General features: G+C 32.3%; 1 protein-coding gene across 1 annotated transcript in view; it reads left to right on the top strand.

The window, feature by feature from the left end:
- LOC133335976 (synaptogenesis protein syg-2-like) overlaps positions 1–22,838 on the top strand; it is a gene marked incomplete at both ends in the record, with an annotated part of 53,632 nt that overhangs the window by 8,646 nt on the left and 22,148 nt on the right. Inside the window, 3 exons of the mRNA XM_061544270.1 lie at positions 12,415–12,621; positions 14,141–14,286; positions 15,395–15,545. Of these exons, the coding sequence (XP_061400254.1) occupies positions 12,415–12,621; positions 14,141–14,286; positions 15,395–15,545 (504 nt within the window). The remainder of the gene's footprint in view (positions 1–12,414; positions 12,622–14,140; positions 14,287–15,394; positions 15,546–22,838) is intronic.

Genomic DNA, 22,838 nt, shown 5'->3' with positions numbered 1-22,838 from the left:
CAGAGTGCATACAATAGGACAAATGAATGAAATCGATTTATAAAAAACTTGATACACGCTATTCTGTATGCGGCACTTTCAAAAATATCATCTCAATCAGATACCCGTTCGAAACAAACCACAAACATTTTGTGTCTATCGGACAACATTAAGAGTTGGTGGACCATTTAACTAAAATCAGACGAAAATATATGTTAGATGTACCTAAATCTGAACCGATTTTCTCGAAAATTAACACATATTATTCGAAACTCAATTCAGTACACCAGTACTTTAGTACACCATTTCCATAACATCAGCCGATAATATATATGTTAGCTTTATCTAAACCTCAGCCGATTTTTACGAAGCTAACAGAAATCATTCTAGACTTAATACAGTACGATATGCCAAATTTCGTGCAAATCGAAAGATATAAAAGGACTTTGCTGCACCATTTACATAAAATTGGATGAAAATATATATGGGGTCTATATCTAAATCTGAACCGATTTTTACGATACTCAGCACACATCACACATCTGTATCTATATCAAATTTCGTGCAAATCGAGAGATATATAGGGAATTTGGTGCACCATTTACCTTAAATCGAACGAAAATATATATGAGAGCTATATCTAAATCTCAACCGATTTTTCCCAATTTCGATAAGGTTCGTCTTTGGACCAAACAAGAGGGCTGTGCCAAATTTCATCCAATTCGGATCATAAATGCGACCTGTACTTTGTTTATAATTTAACATGGATAGACTGAACGACGGGAATAAATCGACTCAAAAAGTGATTCTATGCGTATATGTATATCGATTCTCGATCGGAAATTATGTCATGGTAAAATGTGTTCACGGGAAAATACCAAACTACAAAAACTCAGGCAAAGAAAATAGGACTAGGACCAAATTCTTTATATGGGAGCTACCAAAACTTGGGTTTATATATATCATTTTTGGTAGGTACATTTTCCCCACAATTATAGGAAAAAAATAATTAAGGGTCAATTTGTTTGAAAAACTTAAGCACGTATCCCCAAAATATAGTATAACGAGGATATTGGTATATAGAGGCTATAACGAAACTTTGGTCAAATTTAATATATTGTGGTAGGGATATTTTCTATGTTCGATATATGGGGGCTAGCCTAAAAAGTGAACAATTTATGATCCAATGATTACTATCTTACGACATATACAAAATGGTGATTCCGCCACAGCTACATATCATGCTTTACGAAGAGATTATGGTTTACATACTCGGCAATTTATACAAGGAATTGGCAAAATTGTAAAGAAATTTTAAGGGACTGGAGCAGTTAGAAATATTTTAAGTCCTGTGCATTATTGTTTCGCTAAAAACATCGCGGCGTTCTGAGAATCCTCATGTAGTTTTAGGGAGACCATTGTATCCAGAAAAAATGCCGTTTCGGTCCGAAGATATGAATGAGCCTTACTTCTTTAAAAAATGTCTATGGAACGATTGTCACCGTAAATTCGGAGTATTTGCCTCCTATTGAGGAAAATTAATTAAAAACACGAAGTGCATAACCCTGTATATTTTAAATTAAAATAACTAATATATAACTTTGCGTCTAAAATGGTGAACATTAAATGCCTCTATTTCATTGATTTCAAAAACTATTTAGTTCGGTCTTATTTTGTAAATTAGCCAATAATTCCAATTAAATATTTACCTATAACGATTTTCAAAAATTCCGTGTACAATTTATTTTGTTTATATACAATTTACAAATTGTATATTCGATTTGCTGGCAGTTTTGTGCATTACACCACCTGCATAAGCCGGCTAATTTTTTTTTAAAGCCACACAGGAATTACCAACAACTAAGCCAATAGTTATTTTACAATTGTTTATTTATTCGATTTTAATGAACGAATGAATAAATGAGTGAATGTTCAACTAGATTTCCATTGAAATTGGGATTTATTCCAACTGACAAATAATTAACCAAAGTGTTAAATAAAACTGTCAATTTGACTTTTATATGTGCTCGGCAATAGGGGGTAAATAATTGTTTTAGCCGCAAACATAAATGTAGGTTTTTTTGTTGTTGTTTTGGTTGTTATTAATAAATAAATGTTGAGCGGTTTTCGCAATTGAAAAACAAAGTAGCCCGAACAATTTTTCCCACAAAACCCCAATAACATTATATACCATATGGGCGATATTATTTCCACAAATTTATATACAAAACCAGTAAGGAAAGTAGTAAAGTCGGACTGGGCCGACTATATGATTCCCTTCACCACTTTGGGTATATACTACATATATATCCTAACAGACGTCGCGTCTTTGTTATATATCTATATATGAACCGATTTCAGGGAAACATTCTAGACCTTATTCAGTACGCTATGTCAAAATTCGTGCTAATGAAAAGATTTCCAGGGAATTTGGTGCACCATTTACGTAAAATCGGGCGAAACCATATATGGGAGCTATATATAAATCTGAACCGATTTTCCTGAAACCTAGCACACATCATTCTAGACTTAATTCAGTACGCTATGCCAAATTTCGTGCAAATTGAAAGATATATAGGGACTTTGGTACACCATTTACCTTAAATCAGACGAATATATATATGGGAGCTATATCTAAATCTGAATTGATGTTCACGAAACTTAGCACACATCTATCTAGACTTAAATCATTATGCTATGCCAAATTTCGTGCAAATTGAAAGATGTATAGGGATTTTGGTACACCATTTACCTTAAATCGGGCGAAGATATATATGGGAGCTATATCTAAATCTGAACCTTTTTTCTCGAAACGTAGCACACATTATTATAAACGCAATTCAGTACGCTATGCACAATTTCATGCGAATCAAAAGATTTCCAGGGACTTTAGTGGACTATTTACCTAAAATAGGGCGAAACTAGATATGGGAGCTATATCTAAATCTGAACCGATTTTCACGAATCTTTGCACACATCATTCTAGACGTAATCCAGTGCGCTGTGCCAAATTTCGTGCAAATCGAAAGATATAAAGGGACTTTGGTACACAATTTACCTTAAATCGGTATGGGAGCTACATCTAAATCTAAACCGATTTTTCCCAATTTCAATGGCGTTCGTCCTTGGGCCAAACAAATGAGCTTACAAATTTAGCATGGACAGACAGACGGACGGACGGACATGCATTAATCGACTCAGAATGTGATTCTATGCATATTACCAAAGGAGCCATGGGTCTATCTCGATTATTTCTGCCTGTTACAAACTTATGCACAAAGACATAATACCCTGTACCACTGTGTGGTGAAGGGTATAAATATATTCATGTATTATTTACGTTTCTACAAAAAGCAAAAACACTTCAATATCTACTACGAATGTTTTGCAAATTTTAATATATATACACATACCTATCTAAAGATACTTAAGCACTTATAGACACATTATGCACTTAAGTGTCTTCATTGGCTGATTGCCTGTATACGTTCAATATTTTATGGCATTTTCGGCTTCTTCTTTTACTTTTCGCAATAAGTCGTTTGCCTCTAACAGTCCAAAAGACTACAACAACTATTGGGGATTTTGGTTTTTCGGACAAAAACCGAAAATTTAAGTAGAAGCCGCATAAGAGGTATTCTAGCAATGATACCACAATACTATGAATAACAAAAGAATATGGTTGCTGAGGCGAATGAGAAAAGCTATTTGACCAAGGTCTCTGGGGTATATTTATTAGAACAATAAGAGACACACACACACATCCTCCCACACACACACAACAACAAGCAGAGGCTTGTTCCCACACTTTACACATTGCAAACCGAACCAAACGGCCAACCAAGTGATGAAAGAAATTATTTTTATGAAATGACTAGAAATCAAGACTTAATGTCCCAACCATAAAATTTAATATATAACACAGCATAAGATGCTAACCGAGAAGAAGAAGAAAAGTAGAAAACAACGACATCGTCGACTATGACATTCAAAGAAAAGACATTTTTCAGTTTAACGCATTTTTGTGCAAAATAGTCCCAGGGTTATTATAAATTTTAATTAAGGCGTAAAAACTTTGTTGACATTTTGGAAAGAAACTGAAATGGAATGCAACAGACGGGCCTGAGAGAGAGCAAAATTAAGAAATATGTGTTTTAAAGAGTAATATATTTTGCAAATATAAATTGATAATAATTGATAATAATTTTTTTAAACTATTTTCTTAAAATATTTAAATCTAAAGATATCTAATTCGATTTTCTTAAACAAACATCACTGCTATATTTTTTTCGTAAATTGCCTTTACTTTGGAAATCATAAAGATTAACAGCTTATCTATCAAACCAATCTTAATTGTCTCTTTGGGAATATATAAACTTGTTAATGTTTAATTTTTTGTTACGGTTATTGTTTCCGAACAAAAAACAAAGCAAAAGAGGAACTGAACATTTGTTGAGAAGCCACCGCCCCCAATTGCCATGGTACAGAAAATTATCGATGTGTGAAGACCCTCTCCCACCACCCTAAATATTAATCACATGCTAATGGTAATAACACTTAAAATCCCATAAACAGGATATTTGACAAAAGAAACGCTATAAAATTAGCAGTTTGATAACAGCTGATGACATATCAGCTATACCTTGGAAAAGAAAAATAACAAAATGTAGAATGAGGCATTAAATTATGTCATTTTAAAATAATCTTAAATTGGAATATTGTAAGAGAACAAAATGTAAGCAGAGGTAGGACCAAATTAGGTTTGCTTTAATATGTTTATACTTAGAGAGGGCCCTCTAACTAGAATATGTTAAAATGAAAGATTATTTACTAAATGTATCATATCGACGTCTCCGAACCATAGTATGATAAGTTGACTTAGTATGTTTTAAAGTTCTTTACGTTTTTAGATACTACGGTCCTTAATTTACATTCACTGAAATTTTGGTAATCATCGGCCAATCCAAACCAAAGTTATAAGCAAAAATGTACTTAGCATGGCACGTACGATTAAAGAAACTTCCATACTTTGAAAGCTTCTACTGAAAAACTCACTTTTCAGACTTAGCATACTATGGTTCGGAGGCGTCGATATATAGATTCACCATTAGATACCTTGTAAATATAAATTACTGCTAGTAACCTTTTAAAAGCTTTACTGGTGACAATATACAAATCAGTAGGTTTTATAAAAAAAATATTTTCTACCTTCAGAACTTTTAAAGGTCTTCCATGGACCAAGACAATTCTAAAGACTAAGTTCAATGAGAAGACCTAAATAAATGTTATAACATCATACTTGACCAAGAATATATCATGTCCGAAGATGGAACCCATTGGTCCACTCCTTCTGGCACCTTCTCCAAAAATGCTCAATTCATTCCATCATCATTACATTTGCGACCTCTTCGATAGAACAAAAAAAAACATATTCCTTATATAAAGCAAATTTTAAAGCCAGTGTATAATCCCGAAGACCCCCGCAAACCACAAGCTGAGGGTAAATATATGTCGGGTAAATTTCATAACGTTTTTAATTGGGTCTAAAATTACGTGTTTATACACTTCACCACACTGTGTAACAGGCAAACGGAATCGAGATAGACCCATGGTTCCTTTTGAGAATATGCATCGACACTTTCTGAGTCGATTTATGCATGTCCGTCGGTCCGTCCGTCCGCCTGTTGATGTTAAATTGAAAACATAGTACAGGTCGTATTAATAATCCGATTTTGATGAAAGTAGGTACATCTCATTTATTTATGCATTGAATTTGGTGAAAATTGCTTCAGATTTAGATATAGCTCCCATATATACATATTTCCGATTTAATGTAAATGGTGCACCAAAGTTCATATAGATCTATAGATCTTTCAGGAAATTTTACATATCGCACTGAATTAAGTATGGAAAGATGTGTGCTAAGTTTTGTGAAAATCGGTCCCGATTTAGACATAGCTCCAATATATAATTCCGCCAGATTTAAGGTAAATGGTGCACCAAAGTCCCTATATATTTTCAATATGAACGAAAAATTCTTTAGGCTATTGAATTAAGTAAAGAATGATGTGTGTCAAGTTTCGTGAAAATCCGATTTAGGTATAGCTCCCATATATGTTTTCGTCTAACTTAATGTAAATTGTGCACCAAGGTCCCTATAAATCTATAGATTTGCACGATATTTGACATAGCGTATTGAATTAGGTCTAGAATGATGTGTTGTGCTAAGTTTCGTAAAAATCCAGTCAGATTTAGTTATAGCTCCCATAAATATTTTCTTCCGATTTTATGTAAATGGTGCACCAAAGTCCCTATATATATTTCGATTTGAACAGAATTTGGTATAGCATATTGAATTAAGTCTACAATGATGTGTGCTAAGTTCCGTAAATATCGGTTCAAATCTAGATATAGCTCCCATATATATTTTCGTCCGATTATATGTAAATGGTGCACCAAAGTCCCTATATATCTTTCAATTTGCACGAAATTTGGCATAGCATACTGAACTGATTCTAGAATGATGTGAGCTAAGTTTCTTGAAAATCGGTTCAGATTTGATTTTATATAATTGTGCATTAAAGACCCAACGGTTGTACGATTGAGACACAATTTTGTACAATGTACTGAAGTTAATATAAATTAATCTTTGGCAAGTTTCGTTGAAATCGGTTCAGATTTCGTTAGGTTCAGATGTTAGGTAAATGGTGCACCGAATGACACGTATTTTTGAACAATGTATCGAATTGGGAATTGAGACTAGACTGACGTAATTGTGTTTTGATGAAATTGATGTAGATGCAGACACATATTTTATATGTATTTCAAACGGGTGTCTGATTGAGATTACATTTTGAAGAATTCGGCCTACGGAATAGAGTGTTTGCTCTAAATCGATTTACATAAATTTATCCCATTGTACGCAAACGACTCCAAACTTGCCCAAATGAAACGAAATTTAGTATAGGTTCCAGAAAGGCATAATGATCACATATTCAAGTTCGTTCAATTCCATGTCAATGTTCTTTCGAAAAGGTGGTAGGAGACATATTTAGAATATACCCAAATGGTGAAGGGTATCATATAGTCGGCCACCATTTTTTTCCTTTTAAATAGTTGGAAAGAATTTCGGATTTAACACCACTTTTTTAGAAAATTGTCGATATATATTTGTGACTTTGTGCACCGAATTTTGCAGATCCTTGCCACATTTTCAAATTTAAAAGCCTGTGAATTCGACTGTTTGACTGTTAATACAGCTGTAGGAAAGGGCCCACCATACTCATACAGTTCAGTTCGGCCAATTGAGTCAAAATATGCTCACATTTCGACATATGTCCCATATAACGATCCAATCTCCATTATGTATTTCTAACGTCCTAACCGCATTTGAATATTATTATCATTTGATCCGGATGAACTTACTATAGTTTTTGTTTCTTCAATTTCTTCTTCAACTTCTGATACAAGAATTTTTTTTATTTTTTTCAAGAAACAAATATAGATTTTAAACTCATTAGAAGTTCTTGTCGATGTTCAAAAAATATCGATATGTCTTATACATAGTTTCATTATATGGTACATATGGTGTTTAAAATATTTATTGAAACCTAAATCCGTAATACATTGCGGATTCAATTTAGTATCCAACTCTTGAATCCTTATTTTTGTTAATTTTCCGAAGTAAAAATGCTCCAAATATTTGGCTATGTTTCGATATATTTTTTCTTATAATTTTTAGAATTTAATAATTTAATATCAAGGGCTTTAAAATTAGTGTACTTTTCATTAAATTATATTTTTCTATTTTAATTTAATTCTTAAATATTTCTTAAAAATCGAAAATAATTACACTTATTGAGAGCTTTTAATAAACTTCTTTAAGAACAGCAATTAAAAAAAAAAAATCCTTGTTGTGTAAATGTATATTTACTTTACAACAACTATTGAAATTCCTTTACAAAGCTATGCTATTGTTGTACTTTTCGGCCCATGGTTACATGTTCTTTATTAAGTTCAGCCTATAATACAAAAAAACCAAAAAAATATGCATGGCGAAAAAGTTTCTTTAATGTTCTAAGGTTTCCTTTTTTGTGCACACAGTTTCAGTTTGATTATGTTCTATTGTCCCATTAATATTTGCTATTTTAACAATTCCTGTGATTCTTTTGTGACATTGTTCACTTTTGTTTCGCACAAAAAAAAAAAGCGGAAATTATTTGCATATTTTGCTGAAATGCAAATAACACCATTAACATAGTGCCGAGTACCGAGTACTCTGGCCAGTGTTTTGCATTAGATACATGCCGGGATAAATACATACATACTATATAGATAAGTATGTACGTTTTGAATCAGGCAATAAAGGGGAGAAAAATTATACAGTTAAAGGAAATTATGTAGCACTTTATAAAAGAGGAATTTAAATAATTATATAAATTATTTTAAAATAATATTAAAATTTTTTTAATAATATTTAATATTATTGTTTAGTTATATTATATATTTTAAATATTATTGTTTAAACTAAAATTCCATTACTAAAATTTCAATCCGGACTGTCTACTTTTGTATAAACATAAAACAGTTTTTGGTAAAATACATAACTTTAAAATTTTTGTGCATTTTATTTATGCAAATATTTTGTGTGTGTGTGTGTTGTAGCCAATGATATCCATAATAATCTACTTTTTTGGCCACAAACACAACATGAAGTTTATTTTTTTTTTTTTTTTTTTTTGTTCAATACACAAAAATAAAAGAAGAAAAGCATGTTGATTATCTACACTCGTAGCTTTAAAAACGGATTTTTTTTTAATTATTATTATTTTTGTAGTGTTCGTTTTTGTTTGCCATAATCTACAAAGCAACATTTTCTAACCAATTAAAATTTGCTTTATCATAAATTTATTTTTGATTTATTGTATTACGTTTTCTATCTGTCTATTTTGTTTTTAGTTTTTATATATAAAAAAATTATTTGTTTATAGATTTTAAATTGATTTCATGCCAATTGAAGCTTGCTATATTTTTGCCTAAATTAACATTTGTGTATTTGTTTTGTTTTTATACCCTACACAACTATGATTTTAAATTTTGATTTCATTTAAGTATTACCATTTTGTTTTTAGTTTTTATATATAAAAAAATTATTTGTTTATAGATTTTAAATTGATTTCATGCCAATTGAAGCTTGCTAGCTTTTGCAACAACAAAAACAATATTTTTGCCTAAATTAACATTTGTGTATTTGTTTTGTTTTTTTTTTGTCTTTTTATTTATTTAAGAATTGATTTTTTTTAAATGTTTTTTATGTGTCAATATATTTTGTGTTGTCGTTAATTGGAAATGTTCTCGTCATGTTTGATTTGTACTAGTTTTTTTAGGAAATGACCTTGAGTAAATTTAAACAAGGTCAAATGTTTTTACAAATTTTGTATCCCTCACCAACTCACGTGTCCTTTTTCAGTTTTGTTAAATAAATAAAACTAGTTTTTATTTGGATTCTTGGAAATCGTTCGATAATAAAATTTCAATATAGAACACTTGTGATATACATTTGAAACTCAGTACAATGTCAATATAAAATTTGATTTTTTATTAAATTTGAGACCTTATTGCAATGAAATTTGATTAAATGTGTTATTTTATAAACATATTTTGGACAAATTAAATATCTCTGATATATTTCATACCGCGATGTGACTTTTTTTCCTTTATTTATTTTTACAAAAATATAATAATTGGTGCTTTGAGGCTAATAATTCATTAAGAAAATTCCAACCTCAGGCGGGAACGACTATATAAAATATATGTTATTACGTATATAAACGAGATGTTATTAAGTACAATATCCCGTCGATAGACCAGATATTGTATCTTTGAAGGACAATCCTCACGAAATCGGTCGGAGCTAAATATGTGAACCCAACCCATACACATATCACTCTGGAATCTATGCACATTTTCTTGTCAATCGGGAGTCTGTATGAAATGGACCAAAAGTTTTTTTTTTTAGTTTGTATTAGTTAAGGATTGTATTAGTTAAGGATGTTTTAGACACGTACATATGTCGTAAATAATAGGTAAGCAGTCGTAAAATCTAGTTGTGTGTGCATGTATGCACATAAGGGATAACAACTCACCACGCTGCTGAAGACGCATAGCTAATAAAGGATATCTCCATAAACATGCGCTCAGTGGGTGAGTAAATAGAGATCACTTCAATGTGGTTTTCTGTGTGTGTGAGCTGATAATGAAGAATTAATAGCAGCCCACACACAAGGATATTGGTGCGCTCATTTAGCAATGTAAACAAATGAGCATATGTTATCTCTTATGTGTATTAGGCTAAGTTATATTAGGTTAGGTAGTTCCTAAGGAATAATTTTAAATAATAAAATCAGAATTGAAATGACATTCGACCTTACAAGTTCTATGTATGTTTCCTTTCTCCCTCTCCTCTACACCGGTACTTATTTGAAGTAAACTTGACATACACCATATCGATATATGTCCATAATTTTATACCTGCCGGACAAAAGTTTATTATTTGGTGCATAAAAACGGACAAAATAAACAGTGGTTATATTTAACTCTGAACTGAATTGAACAAAACATAGTACACTTCAGGGTATGCTCAAGCAAAATTCATCGCAATCGGACTAGCTTTGGGAATTTGGTGCATCATTTACAATAAATATACCCTAAATACATTGGAGAACCCAAAACATCACATTAGAGCCAATACGATGGAAAAACGTGTCAAAAATCCCTGGAATGCCTAATCCTCATGTAATGTGGGACTTATTAGTACTTACCCTGAAACTTGGGACAATGTCAGAGCTCTATCCTAAATAATGCGATCTCTATCGTGATTTCAACAAGAGGACATGCGTAATTCGACATAGAATTTTATTCTGATCAAGAACATATATACTTTGTGGGCTATAAAAAGGATGGATTCGGTATTTCGTGTACAATTTGTATGAAAACGATTGTAAATATATATGAAGTCTATATCTTAATCTGAACCGACTTCGACATATGACACTCGATGTTTGGTCTTAATCCGACAAACCTCGTACAAAAATATATGTACTATACAGCCATTCTGGGCGGAATTTGGTACGCTATACAAAATGTCCCACAAAATATTTTTAAAAGCCAACGATCATGTAAAACCTTGAAAACCAATCTAAAAAAAGCCTCAAAAACATCTTAAAAACCCATGTCTGTCGTTATGGAAAGCCTTGAAAAAATATTCTGAAAAATCAAGGGCTATGTTCATGGAAAGCTTAACCAAATGCTTTAAAACCCACGCCCATCAAAAACCCACGTCTTTGACCACGGAAAGCCTTGAAAAATATATTATTTTAAACCTCGAAAAGATATCTCAAAAAAAAAAAATACTTAAAACCCCACACCTCTTATCGTGAAAAACATTGAATAATATTCATAAAAACCTACACTTATTATCATGACAATCCCAAAAAAAATACTCTTCAAAAAACCACGGCTATACCCAATATAAATATTCTTTAAAAACTTCAGAAACTTCCACACACCTCTGATCGTGTTTAGCGTTAAAAATATATTTATCAAAAATCCACGTCTATACCCAATATAAATATCCTTTAAAAACTTCAGACCTAAAAAAATATTTTAAGCTCAGGTTTATTGTCATTGAAAGCTACAAAAATATTTTAAACCCTCGTCATGAAAGCCTTGAAAAATATTCTGAAAAATTAAACCTTATTATTATGATCACGAAAAGTTTATCAAAACTACGAAAAAAAATACGAAATACGAAAAAAAATATTTTTTTAAAAATCCACGCCTATGGTTATGAAAAACCTTGAAAAAATATAATTGACACTCAAAAATCTGATCGTGAAAAGCTTTAAAAAATATTATTAAAACCAACTCTTAAGATCTTGACAATCCTTGAAAAAAATATTCTTCAAAAATCTATATCTGTGACTTTGATAATCCTTTAAAATATACTCAAAAACATCAAAATATTTTTAAAATATCACGACTGTGACCATAAATTTGTATGGGGAACCTGGACCTTAAATTACGAAAATTTGCATTTATTTATAAACTGTTATTAATCTACCATGTAGATCGGCTCTCAGAAGTCTCTAAGATACTTGCATAAATATTATTAGTAGTTTACAGTGTTTAATATCGCTCTCTTTTCTTCAATAAATATATCTTTTAAAGTACTCTTGAATACATTTGTCTTCAATGAATTAATGAATAAGTACTGAAAATCTAATTAAATTATCACTTATATATCAATACCTTGAAATTCTATACATATCAGCTGCCTATGGTAGCTCTTTTGTACTAAAATCTCATTATTTACTATTGATTATTCGTTTTACTCATCCCCCCACTTCCTTCTTTTGCTCTTCTACCCACTTACAGGTCGTCCTGAGCCCATAGTTACGTGGATGAATGGTACACAACAATTGGAATCCGGCAATGGTGTATCTATGGGACGTCACGTTACCGTCAATCGTTTAGAAGTGCCACGCATAACACGTTCAGCATTGAACAACACCTACCGTTGCCAGGCATCGAATACGAAATTAGTACCACCAGTGGAGCGTAGTATACGTATTGATATGTTGCGTAAGTAGACCACTTTTGTACTGTTTTTAGCTTTACGAAATTTCTGTCAACCAGAGAGGCAAAAAAAAAAAAAAAAATCCGGCGAATGGATCTCTAAGAGAATTTTATACAACTGAATAAGAAGATTGGTTGGCCGGTGAATGTCTGAACATCACATACAATGGGATGTGATGTGGTGATGTGCCATCACAAAATTTGATTACAATATGACATTGCGGATATTGTCAATATGATGATGGACTAGGATATGCAGAAATGGTCAGTTTTTAGTTTTTTCTTTAATTTAAAGTCATTTTGAGTTAAGTTTGAAAACTTTGCCTTTATAGAAATACTCACTCATATACCATATTCATTGCGTGACAAGTGCCCCGCTATGCGTGTTTTCATTTATAGGCAATTTCAGCGTTAATATTCAGTTAAATAATCCATTCCTCATGCTCACCACATGTGTGTGTCCTCTTTTGTCCTATATCGCCACTAGATGTGACCAACGATAACAATTATGATTTAATTTAAAAAAGCATGCCAACATTTGCAAAAGAAAAATTAATGTCTTTTTAATAGTGGAAGTGATGCAAATGTGGTATAGGTTGGTAATGTGGTATAGTCACTTTTTTTGTAAACTGAAAATTTTAGAATAACTAAAACATGTTCTATAGTTTGCTGTTCTCAAAAAAATAAGATAACAATGACCTGTTTAATTTATTTAAATCACGTTGAGAATCAGTACCAAAAATAAAATTTTTCATGAAATTGACTTTTTTTCGGTTGAAGTTTAAAAATAATTTTTTGTTTTACGGATGTACTTTAATCGTTATTACTAAAGCATTAAAATAATCAGTATGAACTAAAAATCAAATAATATGCGCGATTGCACCACATAATCACCAATTTGGAAAAAAAAACTAGACATTTCTTCAGTAAACACAAGTGTAGGTAATGTGGTATACCTTGATTCTGCATGAAAAAGGCCAGCACTAGAAAAAATCTCATTACTAAAACATTTGTACTCTAAGAGTAATGAATCACAAGGATGAAAAACAAAGGCTATGAGTTTTAACAACATCTCCATACAAAAATTAAATATTGACATGTGTAGACATTATTATATAATAAAAATTTAAGTTCCACTCAACGTATCCGTTAAAAATCTTAACAGACATAAATCTCGAGCTAATTCGCATTCATTAAAAACAATAAATTATATAAGATATCAATTGGAAGTGAAAATTATACTATACCACATTAACATCATGTGGTATACCACATTACCTGCACTTTTTTTAAAATCGCTTTTTATGGAATTTCTAATATTTTCTCAAATATCTCTTAAATTGTTAGAATAATATTATTTTCAAATTGATACATGGGAAGACAACACATGTAGCATGTTAAGTGAAAAATTTCAATTTAATCGGATAAAAAATAAAAATTTGGCAATCTAAAAACAAATGGGTATACCACATTTGCATCACCTCCTATATTTCCCCCGGATTGAAAACTATTTCTCTTTTTTCAGTTAAACCAACATCGGTTAGCTTAACGAATAAGCTGAAAGTATTTTCCACCGGAGTCCAATATAATTTGACGTGTATTGTGGAGGGTTCTGTGCCGGATACGGAAATAAAATGGACACAAAATAATCGACCATTTAAAAGAGGATCGGTAAGTGAAAGCCTGTGAAGGCAAAAAATATATAAACCAATATGAGGTTTATGTCATAAAAATAAATTAAAATAAAAATTAAAAAAAAAATAAAATTCAAAGTCGTAAAGGAGGCGTGAAGAATATGCTCAAGTAGTTCCCTATAGGTATCTGTAGGTCCTTTCGAGAATAATTCATCTGCAAGCCTTCAAAAACATTGTTTTAAAATCCTGAATTATTTCTCTATAAGCCAAGCTTTAAAAATCCACGCCTAAGGCCATCATAAGTCTTCTAGAAATATTCTTTAAAAATCCACGTCTAGGGCCATGATAAGTCTTCTATAAATATTCTTTAAAAATCCACGCCTAAGGTCATGAGAAGTCTTCTAGAAATATTCTTTAAAAATCCACGCATAAGGCCATGATAAATCTTCTAGAAATATTCTTTAAAAAACCACGCCTAAGGCCATCATAAACCTTCTAGAAATATTGGTTAAAAAGCCAGGCCTAAGGCCATGATAAACCTTCTACAAATGTTTTTTTATTTAAATCCACGCCTAAGGCCATGATAAGTCTTCTAGAAATATTCTTTAAAAATCCACGCCTAAGGTCATGATAAACCTTCTAGAAATATTCTTTAAAAATCCATACCTAAGGCCATGATAAGTCTTCTAGAAATATTCTTTAAAAATCCACGCCTAAGGTCATGATAAACCTTCTAGAAATATTCTTTAAAAATCCACGCCTAAGGCCTTGATAAATTTTTTAGAAATATTCTTTAAAAATCCACGTCTAAGGCCATAATAAACCCTCTAGAAATATTCTTTAAAAATCTACGACTAAGGCCATGATAAACCTTCTAGAAATATTATTTAAAAATCCACGCCTAGGGCCATGGTAAACCTTCTAGAAATTGTCTTTAAAAATCCACGCCTAAGGCCATTATAAACCTTCTAGAAATGTTCTTTAGAAATCCACGCCTAGGCCATGAAACCCCTTTTGGAAACATTCTTTAAAAATCTACGCCTAAGGCCATGATAAACCTTGAAAAAATATCTAAGTATAAAATGTTTAAATTTAATTTTTAAATTTTTCCTCATTTCCTTTCTGTTATCTTCTTTTGTTTTCAGTTATCAACTAACCAAATAAATGGCAAAGTGATATCAACGCTTACCTTTAATCCGCAACCAGAAGATGATGGTACTTTACTCAAGTGTGAAGGCTCAAATCCACGTTTACAAAACTCTGCCTTGGAGGATACGTTAATGCTTAATGTTATGTGTAAGTACAAATGTAATAAATAAATACAAATACACACAAGCACTCACAACGAAAGAAAAAAAGAAAATCGGGAAACGGAAGAAAAAAATGCCGAAAAGTTTTGCACAAAAGTTTTATCGGCGAAATTTTTCACTTTAAACTCATACTAAGACCCTTGTAAATGTTAACAATTTTCGGCGTTACTTGTCAGTGTGTTTTTTTCATATATTTTCTTTCTATTTATATATGTTATGTATTCTTTGGAGAGAAAGATATAAAGTAACAAAGGATGGAAAAAATGTATGAAATGCGGCATGGTTTTTTAGATTTCTCCCGTTCTTTTTCTACATCTTTGCATGGCGATAAAGTTGTCATCGTTAGATATGAAATCATAAATTTATTGTTTATAAAGACTTTGAACATAAATTTGTTTCTCGGCGGAGAAAAAAATGAAACTCTTAAGAAAAATAAGATACAACATCATCATCATGGTCCTCATCACCGATAACGTCATCATCATGAATGCCTTCGTCAGCAACAAACATGCCATGAGACGTGAAAGTTGGTAGCTATCACCAGTACCGCTGATGATGCCGAGATAAATCTATTATGAAATATTTAAATTTTATTGTTTGTCGCCTTGTCATTGGTATTTAAGTTGTGTTTCGTTTTGTTTTTTTTTTACTTCAATATTAAAATGAAGACGTCTGAATGTAAGTGCAATAAATGAAAATGAACTCCAGTCTGAAAAATGTTATAAGAAAAATGTTATATAAAATATTCCATAATATAAATAGATATAACAATAAAAAAATGAATATGTTGCAATTTTATATTTGAAAGCAAGAAAATCAATAAATTCACGCGCGAAATTATTAAACTTTAGAATATGTAAATACATAAAGCAGGGAATATATAATGTTAGAGTGGGTCTTTGTGCGTATGAGTGATGTACTAGCAAGTCGAATATTATTTATACGCACCCAAGTTGAGGTTTCTTCCCACGAAATATAAATAATTATATCACATTCACGAACGCAAAATCTATAGAATCTATAGTATATAAATTATTTCAACGGCGAACATTTTAAGAGAGTCAGTTCGAAGTGGAATTTTATAATCTCAACAATTTAAAAAATATTTTGGAACATATATGAAAGCTAATAGAGCATTTTATTTGGCCTGATATTAAGATTTATCAGGCCAAATAATGTTTATGATAAACATTCAATACACATATTAGTAAAAAACGTCAGATTTGTAGCTTTGGTCATTCTTCGAAAAATATTCTACGTTTACGTCATGCCAATCCCCAAACATAGTTAGAAAGTATAAGTACATGGCCCTTAAATTTTTTTCCTTACAAATCCCTTAACAATTTACGTGTTCGCTATAGACGTGATAGTCCTTAAAAAGGTGTTCTCAAAAAATCTTTAAAAAATGTTCAAAATGAACAATGTGTTTTTTTTTAAATTCAAGCTTATGGCTATTACAGTCATCGAACAAATATTCTTTAAAAATTCACGACATTCCTCAAAAAATACTCTTTAAAAATACACACTTAAAGCCATAATATCGCCGAATAAATATTCTTTACAAATCCTCGATTATTGCCATGATATTCTTAAATAAATATTCTTTAAAATTCCACACTTCCCTTGAAAAAATATTCTTTAAAATTCCACGCTTCCATGATAGTCCTCCAACAAATATTCATTAAAGTCTACGCTTTGGCCATGACAGTCCTCCAAAAATATTCTTTAAAAATTCTCGCCTATGGCCATGACAGCCCTTGAAAAAATGTTGTTTAAAAATCCACGCTTATGGCCATTAAAGTCTTTCAAAAATATTATTTTAAAATCCAAGCTGTCATGGCAGTTCTTAAAAAAATATTCCTTAAAAGTCCACGCTTATGGCCATAAGAGTCTTTTAAAAAATATTCTTTAAAAATTCACTGTTATGGCTTTAAGAGACTCTGAAAAATATTCTTTAAAAATCCACACTTATGGCCATGACAGTCCTTCAAAAACATATTCATTAAAGTCCACGCGTGTGGCCATGATAGTCCTCCAAAAATATTCTTTAAAAATCCACGCTTATCGTCATGACAGTCCTTCAAAAAAATTTTTTTAAATCCATGTATGCCGCCGTGACTGTATATATTATTTCAGAAATTCATTACATATATATAAATTCATTACAATCCAAACTGTTGTACTTGTTAGTCCTTCAAAAACTATTCACAAATTCCAACTAAGGCTTCTAATAGACCTTCAATCAATATTCTTTGAACATTTACCTTTTGACCGTTTCAAGGAAAACGTCTATAGACTGCATTCAGGTCCACTATAGACCTTCATAGCCTCACTAAGTATATGGATGCAGCTCAGCTTGTCTGTAAATACTCCTTTCAACTTATCTATAAAAAATCGTGCTTCACCTTGTCTTTCACTTCCCTTCTGCTCACCTATGTATACTCCCTTCAGCTGGCCTTAAAACATCCCCAACTCGCCTGTATACAACTCTCTGTGGCTTGTTTATAACCATCCCATTCAGTCCAAAGACTCCCTTCAACTCGTCTATGACGAGCCCCTTCCGCAAATCTATATAGGACTCCTTGAATTTTGTCCATAATGATTCCCCTCAGCTTGTCCATAAAGGACTCCCTGCAGCATGTTTATGAAGTTACGATTCAGAATGTATATTGAGACTTCATCCAACTACCTTCAGCTGGCCTTCAAAACATCCCCAACTCGCCTATATAAAGACTTTCTCTAGCTTGTTTATAACCACCCCATTCAGTCCATCGATAAAGGACTCCTTGCAGCTAGTCTCTAATGATTCCCTTTAGTTCATCTACAAAGAATCATTTCTAGTTATCTATAACAATTCCCTTCAACTCCTACATAACGACTTGCTTCCGCTCGTCTATATAGGCACCCTTCAGATCGCTTATTAAAACTTTCCCAGTAGATCTACATAGGTCTCTCTGCAGCTCGTCTAATATAATCCCCTTAAGTTCGTCCAAAAAAGGACTCCCTTCAGAGCGTCCAATACCTTCAGCTCGACTACAGAGACACTTTAAAGACTCCCTTAAGTTGTCTTTAAGTTGAACTTTGTTTATCGAATTAAATAAAATCAAGGACTCCCGCAGAAACCACTTTCTTTTACTTACAACTTAAAAAAATCTTTCACGAACGCAATTTGTTACGTTTTTACCCAAGCACGTGCATTATCACAAAAATTACAATACACCATTTATAATATGCACAATCATATTCCACATATTCAAAGTTTACGGGTTTTTTTTTATCGCAATTCAATCAGGAACAAAATTTCATTTTAAAAATTTCAACACTTTTCCCGAAAAAAAGGAAAACATATTTGCTTTGCAATTTTGTGCTAGGGTCCCTAACATATATCGTATAGCAAGTTGCCTTCAAAGGTTGTGTTTATATTGTTCAACGCACTGGTGAGTTTTTTTGTTTGTTAAAATAAATTATTAACAAAAAATTGCACGTTGTTAGGTTATGCTTGTGTTTGTGTGAATGATAGAGCATGTCCACAGGGTCAACATTGAGAGATAGCAAAAGAATAGGAAATATTGTTTTCAACGTGGATGTATGTAGGTTTCTATGATGACAAATGTTTGTTCAAATGCCCGAAAAATACAAAGACACACACACTCGTAACAAAATTTGTTATGGAATTTTTCTGTGTCACATAAAAAGGAACCAAAAATGGAAAAATTTGCAAACCTCTTTTTTGTGTGTTGCTATCATGTCACCGGAAAAATAAAAACAAATAATTTAAACTAATGCTGAAAGTAACAACAATGAGACAGCATCAATTGTAATATATATACCGACATTTATGGTCGGTAGGGGGGTGTTTTGATTTTCTGCAAAGTATGCGAAATATATACAGGAATGTGTGTAGTTCGCCAAACAACGACAACAAAATTGTATTTCATAAAGTAAAACTCATGGCCTGGCATTGGGGAAATACCTAAAAAATAATAAAATGCAAATTAAGCAAAACTTTACTTTATTCCTTTGTTTTTTTCTGTTCCAAAAATGAAAAGAATAATGTAAAGCTTTGTTGTCCCAGAGAGATATGTGGATTTTTTGAAACGAAAAACAGGGCGGCTTGGGAACAAAGTTGTAAGGCAAAGCCCTCACAAAAACCGTCACAACAATGTGTAAACACAAAAAATATAGACTCAGTAAATTTATGCATATGAACAAAGTTGTTGCGTTGTTTTTGCTTCAACTTTTTTTTTTAAATTATATACTTTAATATGTGGGTAAGCAGGTTACAATCGAATAGGTTAAGGATATGCTGTGACATTGAAATGTGATATTAGGCAAACATTTATTACTCGTTATCTCTATGGGTAAGTGTGCGTGAGTTTCAATCATTTTTTTGAATTGTTTATGGATGGTGAGGACTTTTGTTTTTAATAAGTAAATAGGGATACCTTCTCTGGAACAAGTTCAAGTCCGTCTGTATAGATTATCTTCTAGCTTGTCTATAAAGACATCCTTCATCTCGTATATAAAAACTCCCTTCAGCTCATCTACAAAGACTCCCTTCAGCACTCCTACAAGCATTTCCTTCAGCTCGCCTATAAAAACTGCATTCAATTTTAAAGATTGACTTAAGCTCGTTTATATAGGCTCAATTCACCTCCTCTAAAAATACCCCTTTGATTCGTCTATGAAAATTACCTTCAGCTCGTCTATAAAGACTCCTTTCAGCTCGTATATAAAGACTCCTTTCAGCTCGTCTATAAAGTCTCCTTTCAGCTAGCCTAGAAAACTTCCTTCATATTGCCTATAGAGACTACCTTCAACTGCTCTATTAAGAATATCTTCATGTTGTCTATAAAGACTCCTCCTTTGAGCCCACCTCTAAAGTCTCAATTTTTTCGTCTTAATTAATCACTCCCTGTCCTCTAAAAATACTATCTTTATTTGGACACTAACCCCTTTTACCTCTTACAAATAAAATCATTTAAAAATATATATACGAAATTTTCCTATATCTGTGTTAGTACTTAACACAAATATCAACACATACACTGACATTTCCCAACACTTAAACATTTCAAAGATACTTCTAACTTTTCATAAAGATAAACTTTTTGACATCAACTCCAATAATGATTTTTCTTCTGTCCATTGCTTAGGGGTAATTTGAGAGGAAAACTTTAAATAAAATTTCATAACATTTAGCTAATTAATTTTCTTTAACTGTACACGAACACATGGACTTACTTGTATAAATACCCTACACGTCCTTCTTTAACATAACAATAATATGAAATGTAACAGATTTTCTTTAAGAAGTTATAACGCAGAAAAATAAAAGAAAATATGAAATAAATATTAAACTAAAAAACGAGGGTTGGTCTCCTTTGGTTTATGCTGGGGAAAAGTTTTTCCTTTGGTGGTCTCTTTTCAAAGGGCTCTTGAGTTGCAGTTTTATCACAAGGGGGCGTGTGTCCCCAAACAAACGCGTATAAAAGTGTAGTCTAGAATTTCATTTTCCTCATCATCATAATGATAGTTATCACTGGAAATTGCAACCTCCATCGACCCACCCACCTAGATAGCGTATCATAGTGTAGCTGTGTATGCATTTTGTGGCTACAGTTTAGAAGGGCAAGTAGTTCAACAGAAAGTTTTGCTGTTTTCTGAAGTTAATTACCAAACATAAACAGTTTCATCCGTCCCCTTTGTACTGCGTTGTTGAAAATATTATTCATGAGTTTTAAATTAATTTTTTGTAAAACAAAAACACAAAAATATATAAAACTTTTTCGTCACTTGAAAAGGAAATTTGATTACAATTTTTTGGAAAAAATTCTGCGAAAAAATTTTGCCATTCAGATGTTATGCCAGGTCCGAAGGAGTTGTTAAATCAGGCATATTAAAATAAAATATGATACATTTTGATAAACTTTCAACTATATCATAACTACCTACCATCAGTCCTTGCCCAAGAGCTCGTCCATATACGACTTCGCTTTCAGCCTTTATATAGAAATCCTGTCCTTGAACTATAATGACCCCTACATCGTAACATAGCCTTCCAACAACGGCTCATGTATGCTGATTTAAAGGCAATTAGAAACTCAGATCGTGTACCGAGACTCCCTTCAGATCGTTTACAGAGACTCCTTTCAGCTTGTGTATAAATAATGACTTCAATCCATCTGGAGAGATCCGCTTCTGTTCGTCTACAGATAGATACTCCTTTCAGCTACAGAGATTCTCTTCAGAGATTCCCTATAACGACTTCGTCCTCCTAGTCTACAAATGCACGCTTCAGCCCGTCTACAGAGACTACCTCCTGCTAGTCTATAAAGACTTCCGGGTGATCGTACACACAGACTTCCTCCTGTTCGTCTATGAAGACGCCCTTTTCAAGCTTGCTATAATGACTACCTTTAGCTCGCCACTCAGCCCTTGTCCATGAGCTCATCCATATAAAGATTACTTCGATCTCAGCCTCTATAAAGACATCCTGTCATTGAACGTATGAGAAGCTTTAAAGACAATACGCTTCAGTCGTTTACTTCGAGACTCCCTTCAATTCGGTTTTAAAAACACCTTTCAGTTATGTACAGAGACTCCCTTCAGCTCGTCTATAAAAAATCCCTTCAGATCGTCTGTAAAGATTCTCTTCAGCTCTATATAATGGATCCCTTCAGCTTATCTATATGGCATCCATCATCCCTTCACTAAAGACCCTCTTGATCTTCATGTCTACAAAGTCTTTTTTTCTTCTGCATTATGGGTCTTCTGGTCCTCTCTCTCGCTCTCTCTCTCTCTCTTTCAAGCCAACATTGTTATGTGCGGTATAAACCTTGTGTAACGAATTAATGCAATTGGATTCTAAATTACCAACACATACGTTGACTTTACTTTGCAATTACTTAACAACTCAACTCTAATAAATGTTTTCTTAGCACCCATGCCATTTTTATGGCAATCGAACCACCTACCCCAAACACACACATTGCAATGGGCGGTAGATACATTCACTTGTACCAAGAGTTTTATGAGGATTTTCCTCATACATACCAAGGATGTTGAATATATAAAGTCCTTTGTCGTGTATCAAAAGTAGATTTAAGCCGACATTGTTGCATTTTCATGTTCAGAGGATTGGTAGTAAATTCAGTCACTCACGAACAGACACACGCACACACATACACAAACCGTTACAATCATACCACACTCACACACACGAAGTCTTATAAAACATCCTTTATACCCCCTTTTTAAAAATGCAAGGACAAGCATC

The sequence above is a fragment of the Musca vetustissima genome, unplaced genomic scaffold (assembly GCF_032173495.1).
Source record: "Musca vetustissima isolate MV318-11 ecotype Yass unplaced genomic scaffold, APGP_CSIRO_Mvet_v1 utg54483, whole genome shotgun sequence".
Taxonomy (NCBI): domain Eukaryota; kingdom Metazoa; phylum Arthropoda; class Insecta; order Diptera; family Muscidae; genus Musca; species Musca vetustissima.
This window is presented reverse-complemented; position numbering and strand designations above follow the sequence as displayed.